Source organism: Coenobita brevimanus, chromosome 63, assembly GCF_032717465.1.
Source record: "Coenobita brevimanus isolate Jiangsu-jjx chromosome 63, ASM3271746v2, whole genome shotgun sequence".
NCBI classification, from domain to species: domain Eukaryota; kingdom Metazoa; phylum Arthropoda; class Malacostraca; order Decapoda; family Coenobitidae; genus Coenobita; species Coenobita brevimanus.
In genome coordinates this window covers 2,163,312-2,180,657 of record NC_137016.1, presented here as the reverse complement: position 1 = coordinate 2,180,657, position 17,346 = coordinate 2,163,312, and the positions used below count along the sequence as shown (strand labels likewise).

The 17,346-nt window shown below is 45.5% G+C and overlaps 1 protein-coding gene across 1 annotated transcript in view; it reads right to left on the bottom strand.

Annotated features, from left to right (window-relative positions):
* Nucleotides 1–6,209, bottom strand: part of LOC145404270 (putative neural-cadherin 2) — a 171,483-nt gene extending 165,274 nt beyond the window's left edge. The window contains 1 exon segment of the mRNA XM_080275791.1: nt 6,020–6,209. Coding sequence (XP_080131917.1) covers nt 6,020–6,209 — 190 coding nt within the window.
* Nucleotides 6,210–17,346: the final 11,137 nt, after the last annotated feature.

Below are 17,346 nucleotides of genomic sequence, written 5' to 3'. Positions count from 1 at the left end.
TGTATAATTGTTAAAGTGATAACTGTAGTAGTAATGAGTGATAATAATAATAATATTAACAGAAGTAGTAGGATATAATAATAATAATAATAATAATCAATCAATCATTTCCTGTGGCACCCCACGGGATGCATAGGGCCTTAATGAACTCTCTCCACCAATATTTGTCTCTTGCCATCTCCTTCAGGTCCCACCAACACTCCTTTCCTGCTTCTTTTTTCATTGTCCTCAACCAGGTTTCCCTCGGCCTACCTCTACCTCTTCTTCCTCTAGCAATCCACTCTGGCACATCCTGTATTAAACAACCTTCTTTTCTGTATATATATATATATATATATATATATATATATATATATATTTTTTATGTGTCCGACTCTGGGCAAAGGCTTCATGGCCTATATCTCGGGGGCAGTAGCCTATCCCAAGGCCCAGTAGTCCTCCTACACCTCCACATGTCACCACTTCGGCGCTAACACCCACCGTCCATATTGAATACATGCTAGGGCTGTCTCATACAGGACTGGTGTATTGGTATTAGCGGGGGTACTTTTATGACATGTCGGCGGGTCATCTGGTAGATCAGGAAAGTGTGCTTTTATGAAATTCAAATCCTTAAACTGTTCCCTGCCCCAGCCGGGATTCGAACCTGGGTCCATCAGGACTGCAGGCTGCCTCTCTACCGATTCAGCCACCGCCTCCCCCAGCCACTTCCAGCGAGACAGTCTCACATATTCATGAACTGGTTCCACTCTCGTAATATCCCTTAATCTTTCATTTGTAACTCTGTCTTGCCACTTTACCCCAAGAATCCTTCTCAGTATTTTATTCTCAAATCCTAATACTTTCTGATCTGTTGCAATTGTACTGTACCATGACTCATGCCCGTAAATTAAAATTGGTCTAACCATGGACTTGTAAATTTTCACTTTAGTATGTACCGAAAGCATATTATTATTCCAAACAGATTTCAACATTCCAACAGCTCGCCAAGCCTGTCTAATCCTCTCCTCAATTTCATTGTTTAATGATCCATTAGATGATACAATCGTTCCCAGATATTTAAAGTTTTCTACATTCTTCACCACATTATTCCCAATTACACAATCGATTTGGTTCTCCACGTTCATATTAATAATTTCAGTCTTTCCACAATTTATTACCAATCCCACTTTTTCTCCTTCCTCCACCAGACAATCGAGCACCCTCTGCATCTCGTAAATACTTCCGCAAATCAGTACAATATCATCAGCATAGTCCAAATCCATCAGCTTCTTATTTTCTGTCCAGTTAATTCCTGCACCTGTTCTCCTTATGACCTTTTTCATAACATAATCCATAACCAAAACAAACAACAATGGCGAAAGAACTCCTCCTTGAATCACTCCTGACCTAACTTGAAATGGATCACTCAAAGAACCACCCACCATTACCTTACAAAAAGTACCTTCATGCAGGCTTCTAATAATATTTACAAACTTTTCTGGTATACCATAGAATCTCATAATTTTCAACATAGCTCCACGTGAAACACTATCAAACGCCTTTTCAAAATCCACAAAACACATGTTAAGTGGCATTTTCATCTCATTAGCTTGTTGCATTAGATGCCTTACAATAAAAATCTGATCATTACAACCTCGACCCTTTCTAAATCCCGCTTGTTCTTCTCTTAAAATTTTATCAATTACTGGCTCTATTCTGTTCAACAAGATTTTGGAAAAGACTTTTGCAACTACAGGTGTCAAAGTTATCCCCCTCCAATTGCCACACACACTTAAATCTCCCTTTTTTGGTATTTTTATAATCACTCCATTTTTCCACTCTTCTGGAATTCCACCATTATCCCAAGCCACATTAAAAAGTTTCAAAAGCGCATTCATCAACTCGTCATTTTCCACCTTAAGCATTTCAGGGAATATTCCATCCTCACCTGGAGCCTTAAAATTCTTTAACTCCTTTATAGATTTTGCTACCTCTTCCAAAGTTATATCCCCTGTTTCTATCTGCAAATCTCTCTCGGCTGGCAAAATGTCCTCTTCAGCTGGGATTGGTCTATTTAGAACAGATTCAAAGTGCTCTTTCCATCTTCCTTTTATATCCAAATCTTTAGTCATCAAATTACCATTTCTATCTCGTACAGGTATTTCCTTCCTTCTCCTTTCAGTCCCAGTTAACTCCTTTATGGCCTGATACGCTACTCTTGTGCTCTGGCCGTCATTTTTACTTAATTTAATTTCTGTCTCTGTCGCCTTTTCATCATATAGTCTCCTCTTATCACGTCTAACGAGTCTTTTTACTTCAGAATGTAAATAATAATAATAATAATAATAATAATTACTACAATTATAATTAGTAGTAGTTGTAGTGGTAGTAGTAGTAGTAGTAGCAGCAGTAGTAGTAGTAGCACCAGTAGTAGTAGTAGCAGTAGCGGCAGCCTTTGTTTTAGTAAAAATACTGCTGTTACTACTACCACTACTACTATACTACTTCGTCTTCCTCTTCTGCTACTACTACTACTACTACTACTGCTACTACTACTACTACTACTATCAGTGCTGGCTGCAGCAGCAGCAGCAGCAGTTGTAAAAACTAGTAGCTGTAGTAGTAGTGGTTGTAAAGAATAATTGAAAACAGGATGGAAGTACCTCCCAAGGTCACTCTTGCTATCCCTAAACTGTGTAATGTTACCGGTTCCATGTAGGATTTCATTAGTAGTTACGAGTATTGTAGTAGTAGTAGTTGTTGTTGTTGCTGTTGTAACAGTGTAGTAGTAATAGTAATAGCAGTAGGAGTAGTAGTAGTAGGAGTAGTAGTAGTAGTAGTAGTAGTAATAGTGGTAGTAGTAGTGGTAGTAGTAGTAGTAGTGGTAGTAGTAGTAGTAGTGGTAGTAGTAGTAGTAGTGGTAGTAGTGGTAGTAGTGATAGTAGTAGTGATAGTAGTAGTAGTAGTAGTAGTAGTTGTTGTTGTTGTTGTGGTAGTGATGGTAATATTCGCTAGTTTGTAAGTCAAGCTTCTCAGGCTCTAGAGAAAACGGTATCTCCCCCCTCTCCCTACAATGCAGCTAGAGCGGATACTCAAAGGCAGCAGCAGCGCCAGAGCCCAAATTTAATACTGACTTGTAATCGGGAGTCCGTGACCTATGATTGACCTGTAACTCACTTTTTCCCAAACCTAAGCACAATGTATGATTTTTGTTTTCCCATACCAAATCATTCGTGAAATTTTTTGTTAATACTTATAAATACAAAATTACACACAAATTGACGCATACACAGAAAGCCACTCGATCACAATATTTTTCTGTATGCAAAACATTATTCCATGTAATTATTGACGAAGCTCTATAACAAGACAAAATTACGCTGTTTAATATGCTGCCTAAAATGAAATCATAGCCCAGCAAACCTGAAACAACACATCAGCTAGCATTACAGAAATACTGATCAATTACTAGGAACTCTTATACACCCCACCCACCTCCTTACCTCCCTACACAAACACAGGTAGATGCCAGTCATTGTGTAGTCGGACCCTCGAACAAACAAACAAAGATTAGTACAGCATAATTAAGGAGGGTAGATAATCACAAGTTAATTGGCAGAAAATAGCACTTAAAGCAAATGGAAAAGTACTAAATGCAGGAATGTCAGGGCCGTTTAGTTAAGGTCCTTGCTGTTGTGTAGTTTGGCTTACTGTTGGTAAGTCGCTAAAGTCTAAGGGCGTAAAGAACCACGCGTCCGAAAATCGTTGGTGAAAGACAAGCGGATAGGCCGCTAGTAAAGATATTCGTAAGAAAATAAAGAAAAATACTTTGGCCTGACCCTAGTTTTCTACAATATGCCATAAATCCTGTTGATAGATTGCCTTTATGACATTTGTCAACTAGCAGCAAAAATTAGGCTAATGCTGTTTTATATCATCTGACAGTAACAATAACAATACATGCTATTGCTAGTATTATTTAACATACTGTGTTAATTATACCACTAGATATTGCTAGAACTAAAAGCTTTTGGTTCCTTCTTCCTTGCATTAAACAAAAATTATATAGCCTTCATTAACTGTCCTAAACTGAAGCAAATCGTCTGGTGGTAGCAAGTGTAGAAAAAATATTACGCCATCAAACTGAGTGGACGGTAATTTAACAACATTATTAATCGCTGTTCATGAAAAACTAATTTATCTTCCACGGCCTCCATGATTTATGACACCCAACACCAAAACAAATCCCGAAGTATATTTTCCATTTTAGCGCCATAAGTTTGTGTAGAGCGTAACAGAGCACCGGAAATGATCCACAGTATAGGCGGCCATACGTCGTTATCGGCTGTACATGACGGGTAATTGGGTGGGCAAGATTAACCAGGGGGGATGTGCGGTGTATTGATAAAATGATAGTGTGGTCATCAATATCAGGGCGTGTTGTGCGGGTGTGTGGATTTAGTCGCTTGCGCATTTCATTTTTCTATTTATTTGGGAAGCGTGTTTGGACATACTTGGTTCATATTTAATTTCTGTATATCTGGAAAAACGTGTGGAATTATTAGATCCGAATTCATGTATTTATTTTTATATTTTAGAAACGTTTGCCGTACCAACTTTGTATTGAATTTCCGTGTATTTGATATCGTCTGAATTTCCTCGGGTTTTCGTTTAATTTCACCGCTTATTTTAGAGGCACTTGGATTGACTTAGTCTGCATGTAACCTCTGAGTATTTTGGAAAGGTGGGGATTTACTCGGTAGCGTTTAATTTCTCAGGAGTTGAGAGCAGGTGTGGATTTACTGCAGTGATTCATAGCCTGGTAAAAGCATCCCAAGGAGAGTATGAAGCGTCAGTATACTGTAGGGGTGCGAGACATACCGGCCATGTATTGAATGTGTGTGTGTTCTTGTTGCCCTTGAATTTCCTCGTCTTGTGCATTTAATTGACTAATTTTGAGTATGTGGGTGTACTGTTACGTCCAAAAAGTTGCCGACACTTTCGTCCGGTTGTTACGAGGGAAAATGCTACATGAAATATTTTTATTTGGAAGAAATATGCAGCAGTCAACAGAAGCGTATGAAAAGAAATGATACTAGGTACTCGCTGAGATTTGAAGATGAAGGAGAAACATGGATGGAAGGACACAATGCTGGTAGGGGATTGTCGGCGAACTTTTGCTCGTGGCTGTACATTTACTCGATATGCATCTCATTTCTTCATCTTTTGGTGCTCAGTGCGTGCCACACCTTATTCTGTATATGCACCATTAACTCCATTTTAATTGATGGGCGTTGTATATTTTGCAGTTATTTTTAGAGGGAATTGTATATACAAGAATGGTGCAACTGATTCATACTTGAGCAGCACCAGGAAGTGTCATTCATGTCTGTCTTTCTCCCCTCGAAAATGTTCAGTCCTACAGGTCAGTATATTTACGGGTAGAGGTAATATATGTACACCATATGGTTACTGTATACTTGCGATCGGTAATTCGTTTATACAGTTTCATGACCTTTGCCAAACCAAAATTAATCTTATAAGTAATCAATCATACGGTTCAAGTTTTAACTTCAGGAATCCAAACAACAAACGTGGAACGAAATTATTAGCTGTGACTAAACATGTTTTCACATTTTTGGTAAATGGTATTTCCCAAGCTAGCCTCTGACAGTGAGGAATTGTTTGTTAACAGTTTATAAAACAAGTAAAATCAATTAGAGTCCTGTTCAACCACGATTGAAATATATAGCATAGTATATCCTGAAACTTTCCCACAAATCCGTTTTCTGTAATTTATTAAGCTGTCCCGTTCTCGTAGACAGCGCATTTGTTGTTATTGTTGGATATTTGCCCACCTGTTGCGGGACACGGGCAAACTAAGAGCCCGTCAGTGATAAGCAGAGAATAAACAATAGAGAAAAAAAAAAAAAAAAGGGTGAGTTGGACCTAGAATACTGACGGGGGTGGAAGTAGCAGTCAACGAGGAGGAGGATAATCCCGTACAGTTTGGAGGAGATTTGAAAGGTTGCATTGCCTGTGGCCCTAGCAGCATCGTACACATCATCGCCGGAGCGACCAAAGCCCTCTCCAGGGGGCTCTCGTACAAAAGCGGTTGCAGGGCAGTCGAGAATGTAATGGCAGAGGGGTTCAGCAGACCGCTCGTAGCAGTTGGGGCACTGTTCAAGGTCCAAGCTGGCAATCTGACAGAAGCATAGGAATCCCATGCGTAAATGCCGGAGCCTAACTAAGAGATAATTGGGTAGGCCTGGAGGGATCGAGATGGGGGAATATGATGTGGCCGCAGTATACCAAGTGGCTGAGTGTGAGCCGTCGGCGACACATAGGCGATGGTGGTCCCTTGTAAGTTCTGTAATAATGCCAGCCACAGCATTGAGAACTCTTGTAGCACAGGGACGAAATGGAAACGTAACATTAGGGAGTGATGTAGCTGCACGTGCAGCAGCATCGGCTAGTTCATTATACCGTATCCCAACGTGCCCAGGTACCCAGTGAAAAATCACAGCCACTCCGCTGCTGGATGAGGGAGGACACTGTAAATATGGCAGTAAGTAAGAACCGGTGGGCAACTAGAGAGAGAAATGCCAGGCATTGAAGGGAGGATAGGGAGTCAGTATGGAGAATGACATCCATGTCAATGGCTATAGGCATGGCGCAGGGCACTGAGAAGAGCCACTAGCTCTACCTGAAAGGCGGAGACACCAGTGGTGATGCCCAGGATTCAGTATGGTTCCCATAAGCAAATGCAGCTCCCGCTGAATCATTGGAAGAAACAGAGCCATCCGTATAGTAGACTGCCGCATCAGAGGTGGTGAGCATAGCGAGTCTACAGAGACTCTCCTGCCGAAGGATGGCCGGGATTGAGTGGCGAGGCTTCATGTCGGTGGGACTGATAACGGTGAAAGGGGGAGACGCCCAGGGTGCAAGAGGTTCGTAGCCTGGACATACCAGCTCTGGATCTTGGCACACCTCTGTTGCCACACCTAACTTGTGAAAGAGAGCTGCCACGGATAGAGCCCAATCCAGAGGAGGGGACAGGTCTGGGGGCCTGCTAGCCAGGCGTTCGAGCAGAATGGAGACATGTAGCGTCGGGTGAAGTTTCACTAAACGAAGAGTTTCTGCCAGCTCATGCAGCGTGATCTGGTGGGCGAGTGATGGAAACTCACTCTCCATCCATAAACTGACCAGTCGGGCCCAGCGTGGAGCACCCAGCATAACCCGCAGGGCGTCATTTTGGAGTACCTCCAAGGACTGGGAGATGGGGGAGGCCAGCCCTGGGAGGCAGATTGCAATGTAATCAACTAGGGAGCAGACTGCGTGGACATAGAAAATATGCAGAACCGTGTACAATGCCCCTAAGCTGCGACGAGAGAGGTAGCAAAGAGTAGAAATGCGGGAGGCGGCCTGCTCTCGTAAGTATCTCATGTCAGGCGAAAGTTAGCCTCAAGTCAAAGTAGACCCCCAGATAGCGGTGCAGCATGACAGGCTTGATGCAGTGGCCACCCAATGAGATGGGATGTTTGGGAGGGCGGAGACCGAAAGGTAGGCACTTGGTCTTCTCGAGGTTGACTTTCAGCACAAGTTTATTACACTTGTTGTGCAATCTAGAAAAAGAGGTGGGTGCCTGGATGAAGCAGTCCTTCCTTGAGATGACCAGTGCCAGGTCGTCTGCGTAAACAAGCTGTGTCATGCCGGGTCCATAATCAACAGAAGTCTCAACCAACACATTTAATAACAGGGGGCTAAGAACGCTCCCCTGGGGAGTGTCACTGGGATGATGATAGAAGGGAGAGAGTTGCCCCTGGAATCTAACCCCTGCTGTCCGGTGAAGAAAGAAGTCCCCCACCCACGACAAGAGTCTACCTCTGACTTCCCTGTTGGCAAGGGCTGCCTGGATGACAAGAGGGCTCGCCAGCTTGAAGGCCTTTTTGAGATCAAGGAAGACAGCCATCCCCCGTCCACCTCAAAGCTCCCCAAGGAAGAAAGCGAGGCAGTGAGACACACTCCTGCCAGGATGGTAAGCAAAACTCCTCGGGTGCAATGGGCCCAGAAGCCTGACAAGGCGAGTACGCACAACCCTCTCCGTTGTCTTGGCCACACAGCTAAGCAGTGAGATAGGATGCATGGCGCCGGGATCGCGAGGTTTGGGAATCGGGTGGATGACAGCTGTCTTCCATGACCTCGGCAAACTACCCTCAGACCACAAGTGATTAAGCAGATCAAGGAGACAGGTCCTCCCACAATCTCCGGCATGGGACAGCACAGAATAGGTGAGCCCGTCTAGCCCTGATGCAGTGTCTCCTCTGCGTTGCAGTGCTTTGAGCAGTTCCCTGCTGGTGATAGGTCCATCAGCATGGTCAGGCCTTTCGCAGGCAGCCTGACTAGCTGCAAGACAAGAGTTAGACAGCTGCACTTGTTTGTCTCAAACGGACTGTGGGAGGTTGTGGGATTCCGAATGATCCATGAAGTGATGCACGAGGCGGCTGGCTTCAGCAGCTGGATCAGGGTGAGAAGGCGATAGGGGAGGGCGTGGATCAGAGATGGATTGAATTCTCCTCCACATCTCACGGAGATTGGTGTGAGAATCCAAGGACCTGCACCATCTGATCCACACCTCCTCTTTGAGGCGGCGATTCTCCGAGATGTGTTGCGTAACATCAGCAAGGTACCAGCGGTGCGGGTACCGTTTTCGCACCACATTGAGCTGATGATTTAGTTCCCTGACCCTGTCGCAGTAAATCCAGCTGTCTCGATAGCACTTCGAGGATCAACGCTGTAGCAGAACAGTAAGGGATGCGGCCTGTGCTAAAGAACTGGTGACTTGATCTGCTCTATCCTCGAGGTCCAGGGCAGGATGAGAGGCCTGAAAAATGGCTGATAAAGCCGTGGCAAAGGCGGCCCAGTCGCCCTTGTTGAGGTCCCACCTAGGTGGTGGAGGCGGGGGGGATGGGCGAGAGGGGCATGAGCAGCAGCCTAATGTCAATGGCATAATGGTCGCTGAGTAGGTGTGGGTGGAGTGACCATTGTGCCAGGCCGGCAAGGGGGGAAGACGTAAAAGATAGATCCAGGCGTCCTCCCCGAACATGAGTGGGTTCAGTGATGTCATTTAAGAGAGAGACACCACTCATCTCCCCCAGAACAAGTGAGAGGTGCTGTCCAGCCTCATTAGGTGGAAGGGGCGAAGCAAGAAAGGCATGATGGGCGTTAAAATAGACTCCGATAAAGGCAGGACTGGAGACAGCGTGCGAGAACAACTCCCCCACATCGAGAATGCCCTCCTGGACTTTATAGATGTTATACACGGTAAGTGAGGAGGGTGCCAGGTGCAACACGACACCCTGCACCTCGACACCCAGACCACAGAAGGGCAGAGGGTCACAGTCGGTGCAGGGGATATGCTTTCGCACGAGTATGGCACATCCTTGTGTGGCACTGTGTTCATGAGCGAGGAGATGGGAGGTGAATTCCGCGAGCCGAAAAGAGGAATTGGTAGGGAGCAAAGTCTCCTGCAGGAGGAACATGTCGGGCTGGTCCCTGGCTGCTGCCTTCTATAGGAGGGGGAGCTTATGCCTGATCCCCACACAATTCCACTGTATTAAGTGGAGGTCTGTGGAACCCACTCGTTGATCTGAGGAGGCATTGGGCTGTCGCCCAGCAGGGTTGGCGGGACCTCGACCACTGTGTCGGCTGCTACAGGTGCAGGCTCTTGCTCTGGTGGAGGAGGAGGGAGGCGAGTTTCCTGAACCCCCTGGAGAGGGATAACTGTGGATCGAGCCCGCTCCCTCCCTGTCAGGTGAGCCGACATGCGTGAGAGGGGTCAGGCAGCGTCCGATCGGGGTCTTGTCATGTAGGCTGGCAGAGGGGCGTTGCTCTTTTTCTTCCTGACTGCCCAATCTATGATCTCGATCGCGGCAGAGACTGGGGTTGCAGAGCAGCTTATCCCCAGGCACTGAGTGAGGCCCTAGATGATGGCCTGCTCTATTTCTTTCCACAGCGTGTGGAGCTCCTCCAGGGTAAACACTGGTTCTTGCTGAGCTAGGACCTGAGGGGGGCTGAGAGTGCTGCAGGCTGGAGGAGTCGGTGGCTGCAAGCTTGGGCAGTGGACCTCGACAGAGGTGGTGCCCTTGACGAAAGCTGTTGGTGGAGGGGCTGCTTTCTTGCCGCGTGGTGGTGAAAGCGGCGCAGTTGGCAGAGGCGGGAAGTCTGCCTCGTCCAATGTGGGTGGATGTGGCTTGTTGGGGTGGCACTGCTGCCCCCATATGAATGTGCCTGGAGGGGCTGGAGTCAGTCTGACCTCCTGCTGCTCCCACACCCATGCAACCTGCTGCTCGCGCCCTCACATAACTCACTGCGTTCTGGCAGGGCAGACGGGGTGCCAGGTGTGGTGCGAGCCTGAGAAGTTGGGGCATCGGGAGATCACTGGCTACTTCACCTTGAGCTTGGCCAGACACTGCTCCGAGTCGTGGCTGCCGCTGCAGATGCTGCACACTTCGAGATGACGACAGTTGGCCCTGTGGTGGCTGTATCGCTGGCAACGATAACATTGGAGAGGTTCTGGGATGTAGGGGCGAAAGTGGAACGTTCCCCAATTGCCCAGGTCCAGGCATGGCACCAGGGGTCCCCTCAGGGTCACGATGACCTGCGCTGTCTCCTCCCTTGTGCGCTGGTTCTGGCAGCGCTTGGCTTCCTCTACCAGGCTGTGTTGCAGGAGGATCTCGACAGGCATGCGCCGAGGGTACCCCATGATGGTGGCTTTGGTGAGCTGCTCTCCCCTCTGCAGCTCTACAATTCTCATGAGTGGGTCCTCTTCCTCCGCGAGTGCCTGCAACTTCAGATAGGTAGCCTCTTCGCGCAGGATTAACACACAGCTTTTGTCGCTGCCAGGGGCATTTTAGATGGCAAGCATGGGCAACTGGCGCTCTAAGGCTTGGACTGCTTGATAGCTGTGGGCGAATCCTGGTTGGGATGAGACGCAAAAGGCTGGGAAGTTGGAGCTGGGTGGTTTGGGAGCCCGGACTGAAACCGAAGGGCGTGTTGCAGAGGGAGGCCTTCGTGGTGCCACAGTCCCGGATGCAGGAGGAGGGACGTTTCCCTGCGGCACTCGCTGTTGTTTGTGTGCCACAGGGATAAAACCATCTGTATCAGGAGAGGCAGCAGAAGTGGCAGCTTCAGCAGGAGAATGAGCAGCCAAGGGCTCGGCGGGAGTGCAGGCACCATCACGGGCACCCAAAGCAGCAGTCAAGGACAGTGTGGTGGCGGTAGATGCCTGGCAGCGTGGGTGCTCAGAGGACGGGGCAGAACAGCGAGCAGCACCTGATGTCTTAGAGGTGTGATGAGGAGGAGGAGGAGCCGAAACGCCATCCTCCATTGCCTCATGGACACGTGCAACCTTGGCTGCAAGTGCCGAAGTGGAGAGGGGGGGCTGCAGCAACAGCCCTTGCACGGGGAACAGGCCCTATAGGCTGAGAAGAGGGAGGAAAGGCAGAGGCGTTGCCAGACGTCAACGAGTGGGAGCTGGCGTGTGAAAGACACCGCTCCTGCTTCGCGCCTGGAATGGCAGAAGGGCGAGACGTCCTCTGCACAGGAGGGAATTGACCGACTTGCCCTGTGGGCCAGGGGATCTGAGTCCTCCTCATGTCCCTGACAGACAGGCACACAGACAAACACACAAACGTCACTCACACAGATACCCAAACAGATACACCAACACTCTTAACAAAAGAAAAAAAAAAAACTGCAGGTCCCTACAGCGACGGGCTACCTATGCTCCCCGCCCTCTAAAGGGCGACGTAGGAGGCCCCGCCACTGCCCCTTTCGGGTTTTCCCTGATCTAACAGGGCCGCTCTCTGCGCTTCCAATAACCAGGCCCTAATGGCCCCCCCCTAAGGGAAATGCCCTAACGGCACCCCTTCAGGGTTCGGCTTCGTACCATGCAGAGAGACACTAACGGCAGCCGGGAAAAAAAAAAAATCTCCCACAAGCACACACACAAAACACCCACCCACCCACACACACACAAGCAATCAGAGTCTATCTGTCAGAGACAGAGTTCACCCAAAAACAAGAAAAATGAAGAAAAATCGCCGTCAGTAAATCAGCCTAAGTCCCGCAATGCCAAAAGCAGGAATAACTCCCAAAAATCGTCCTCAGTAAATGAGGCAGAGTCCACAGCTCGAGAGAGACTGGCCGGAGGTCTGCTCACCACGAGAGCTAGGCATGGAGTGTGAGACAGCGTACTAGCGTAGGTGTGGCTGTGCCAATCCATCGCACCTGGCTGAACAACATTGGGTTGAATTCTCGTTAGGTTCAGAGCTTCGTGACACCTCTTTCTCAGTGATTTATTTTACCTCTTACACCAGAATATTCTCTTAAAGTATAATTAGCGTATTTTAGGATATTAAGGTGAGATGTGCAAAATGTACTTCTAAGGATGAGGTGCTAAGGAGAGCCTCCCATGCCAGCGAAAAGACGAGCCATTGTTCACCGTTTCATTGATTCGCATCTGAACTATGACTTTTTTCTATGATGATAATGGGGTTCGTTTTGTCAGGTGCTTCAGTGACTGGTATACGTTGGAAGTGATGCTGTGCGATATTTTTGCTCTTCATATTCTCGTGTTTATCGAACCCTGATGCGTATTCGAAGTTGTGAAACAGACCAGTGTTTTTTATTAAAGGAGTGTTAAGTGAAAGTGGATGCCTGGGTTAAAGGAAAGGGATTAAGTGTGCTGTTCTCGTGGAATTTAGAGCCATTCAACGACGCAGCGGCCATTTCCCGCTCCATCCAACGAAAACGATGCCATTCAAGGAGACATGAAGCCTTGCCTAGTAGGTATATTATATTAGCTGAGGATTTCTGATATTTAGGTGTTTAGGATGGTATATTTTATTAGCTAAGGAATCTGATATTCGTGTTTTTCGGTAGTCTTCCCTTATTAAATATATTTTTTATGCTATGTTTTTATAAGGTTCATGTGTTTCAGATTGTCCTTAGTGCCTATACTTTATTAACTAAGGTTTACTAACTTGATAGCGTTTCGGTGTTTCACAAAAGTATCTTTAAGAAAATATAGTTCATTTGCAAAAATTTTCTGTATTTGAGTGTCTTAAGTGAGTATATTTTATTACCTAAGATTTTCTTATATTTTGCTATTGCAGCACAGGTCCTTTGTAGCTACAAAGGCCACTGCTAGTTTGCTTGTGTATTTTGTTACCCATGATATTACAATATTCTGAATGCTTTAGGAGATTCCCCGAAGTTATAGTGTACTTAGAAATTACGTGTATTTAATTATGAGGTTATATGCTGTCTGGGTATTTAATATGAGTTCCTAAGTAGGTGCCGGTGTTATGTAACTAGGCAAGGTTTCCTGATGTGTGGGTGATACAGGAGAGTTGTCAGTGTACATGTGGGACGTAATGTATGTTTTGTATTAGGTATGATTATCTGATATTTTGATGGTAAATGAAAGTCCGTAATTCTTGCATATTATATTACCCTATGTTTTATGATGTTCCTGTAGTACATGAGAGTCCCTAGTTCTTGCTTGTTAAATTGGCTTAGATATTTTGATGTTTGCGTGTTACAAGAGAGTCTGAACTTCCTGCAGATGATATTAGCTTAGGTTTTCTGCTGCTGAGTTATCCTGCAGAGTCCCGGTAATTCAGCATTCCTCTAATTCCTGGTGCATATGTGGGTGGCAGTTTGGCGAGGTCGGCGGAGTGTGAAGGGTCGGTCAAATTCACAATTACTGACCAAACTGTCGCTCAAACTCCGTCGATTTAACCGGAAGGCCTCGTAACACGGCCCGCCATACGCTCACCCGGATATTGCACGCACACACACACACACACACACACACACACACACACACACACACACACACACACACACACACACACACACAGGAATGCGCACACGTCCACATACACCGTTTCAGAAATTAACCAACTCTCTCTCTCTCTCTCTCTCTCTCTCTCTCACATGCAAACTTGTCACAGGAATGAACGCACACAGGTACACACTCAGAAATTAACGAATTCTCTCTCTCTCTCTCTCTCTCTCTCTCTCTCTCTCTCTCTCACGCACACACACACACACACACATCGTTACTCCGACAGCTTTCTTTCCTTCTCCCTTCTGTTTACCATGTGGTTGTCTCGAATCCAAGTCAGCAAGGATTATGGACAATAACTACTAATAATTACCACTAAATCGGACCCTAACAATAGTACAGAAACCTACGCACGCACAGATATTGAACTTGATGCCAGGAAATACACAGTAGTTGTTGGCATCGGATTAATCTCCTGCTTGTGACAATAGATTGGGACAATGTTGTGGAGTGTTTGGAAGCCTGAATTCAACATTGCTTGGTCATATACCTTTGTGTAAAGCTTTAATACCGCTATATTGGATGTTGAAGTGGCCCTAATGAGAAAGGGCATTGTTTGGAAACTCCCTGTACTGTTGTTTGCCGATGATACTGTGTTGTTAAGTGAAGACGAAGGGGAGCTCCAAGGTTTTGTGAATGAGTTTGGGAAAGTGTGTAAGAAATGGAATCTAAAGGTGAATGTGGGGAAGAGTAAAGGTATGGTCTTCGAGAGAAATAAAGTCACTGGATGTACAGTGAGGCTGGATGAGGAGGAAATGGAAAATGTGAGTGCGGTTGAGTACCTGGGTAGTGTGATGATTAAGGATGGAAGTCTGAGGGTGAAGGGCTTGAAAGGGTACAACAAGGAAGAAAGGTTGCTGTTTCTTTGAAAGCAGTGATAAGAAACAGAGAAGTGAGTATGGAAGTAAAAAAGTCGCTGCATGACAGTATTGTGATACCAACTCTAACGTATGGAAGTGAAGCTTGGACCTTGTTGAAGGGACACAGGTCAAGAGTGAAGGCAGGTAAAATGATTTTTTTGAGAGCAGCTTGTAGAGTCACATGGAGAGACAGACTTACAAATGAGGAAGTGATGGAGCGTTGCGATGTGGGTGTGGATGTGAAAAGCGTTAGGAGAAATAGTTTGTGGTGGTTTGGCCATACGGAGAGGATGGAGAGCGAGAGACTGGCAAGGAGAGTGTACAGTATGTGAGTGAGATGGAGGGGGAGAGGGAGGGGAAGGCCAAGGATGAGATGGAGGGATGGTGTGGGGATATACATGAGAGAGTGAGGTGTGAGCTGGGAGCAGGGCAGTGAAATGGCTGGGGACAGGGTGGCATGGTGGCGATTTGTTTGTGGTCACCCCATACGGGATTATGGCGTCTGGCAATAGATAGAGAGACGATTTATTTGATTTGTCTATTACTTCATTATTTGGAATGAATCAACCTGTTTTAATGATTTTGGTAATCCATACAAAGATGGTGGACTATAATGATTTATGTGTCATAATGCTAGGAAAATTAAAGGAAAGCTTTGTCTGAAAAGCCTTCCCATTACAGTTCAAAGTTAGGTACATAAAACAACACGAAGTGTTGTTTGAAATCAGAATGGACTTCTTGAATATTACTGTTGTATTGTTCTGAATGCTAAATAATATAAATGGATTACCAGGGAAGTAATCATTCTCAAAGAGAGGCAATTGTTTCAAGAGAAGTGTTACCCCTGTCTGCTTATCCACAATGAAAATGCTAGTATTTTACAACACATTGCGGGAATGGGACTGGGAGATTATTAACCATATTGCACCTTGAACTGTATACTTTACTTGTAACCAATGGGAACTTTCCTGTCTTCATTGCAGAATCTTTGCTTCGTATCATATTTACACGCCGCGGTCGTGGTCTCACACCACGGAATTTGGCGATAAGAGTTACTTGGTGAATCTCATGGGAATGACGTTGTGCTCACACCTAGCACACACACACACACACACACACACACACACACACACACACACACACACACACACACACACACACACACACACACACACACACACACACACACACACACACACAATCAATCAGTCAATCAATCAACAGATCGATCAATCAATAAACAGATATCTACATGGGAGGAAGCACCATTCGGACACACACGTAACACACTATAACCCAGTCACTCAAGTCATGTACGTACAGTCTTGATCAATAACTCATTTATGTCACACTTCCGGGGTGCTGAGCTAATGAAACGTAATTCCAGCTTGCAGATTGTTGATGGTTAGTTTAGTAATATCATTAGGCTTTGATACGGATTCAAGATTGTTTAAAAGAGTCAATGACCTCTGTTTTACAAACAAACTCTCTTCCTGTGTAAACATACTGTCATCCCTTTTCTGCCCAGCTCTCTGATGCAGGAGTTAACCTTTACCCCAAGTCCTTCATGTATGCAACAGGTCAGCTCTGGAACTGTCTTCCTCTGTCTGTGCTCTCTACTGCCTACGACCTCCAGTCTTTCAAAGGCAGTGTGTCCATGCATCTCGAAATTAAATGAACGGATCTTGAATCTGGCTCTCTGTTATCTTGTTTTGTTTTTTATTCTTAGGGGGAACAATTTGCGGACTCCCTGCCTTTGGTTCCTTCTTCCTCGCATTTAAAAAAATACACACATGCAAAATACGTATCTACATGCTGCCTATAGCCTATACCTACAACTGCACATGCACAGTACACTTCGTATACCTATACATGTGCACACAATGAACACACACCACTTCCCCACATGCAGACACTACCTATACAGCACACATATCCACAAAGTACACTTTTGTACATTTACACACAAACATATTGCACATACATCCACACCTACAAAACATCTGCACACAGAAATATAAGCTACTTAGGGTACAGATGTATCCACACAGTTTGTACACAAACACACACACACACACACACACACACACACACACACACACACACACACATTAGCAAACATTAAGTTTTAACGGGACCGATTCCTTAGTGATTTATTTGGCTAGTACGTGTAAACGTTCTAATACACGCAGTTTGCTTCTTCTTAATATCGATTTAGTCTGCTTCAGTAAAGGGCATAGATGTTGTTGGCAAAGTAACTGATGAAAAGATATTACGAAAATGAGTCTTTTTTACTCTTCTTTCGTTATGATTAATTTCTTTATAGGAACATACTTTGCTTCCTTAATATGTCAGGGTGATAACGTGTAATGTGCAAAATCGGTCACAGACGAAAAGGTGCTACGAGACTCCCCAGACCAATGATAATTCGGTTCACTGAAAGTCGTGGGGAACGTTGCTAACCGAGGATGGACACACGTTATTGATTTCAGATACACAAACAAGCAATTTGGTTTAAGTCCTAACTATTATTTTCTCCAGGAAGGACAAAGGAAGGAGTACTGATTTTTTCCCGTGTTTTATTTTTTT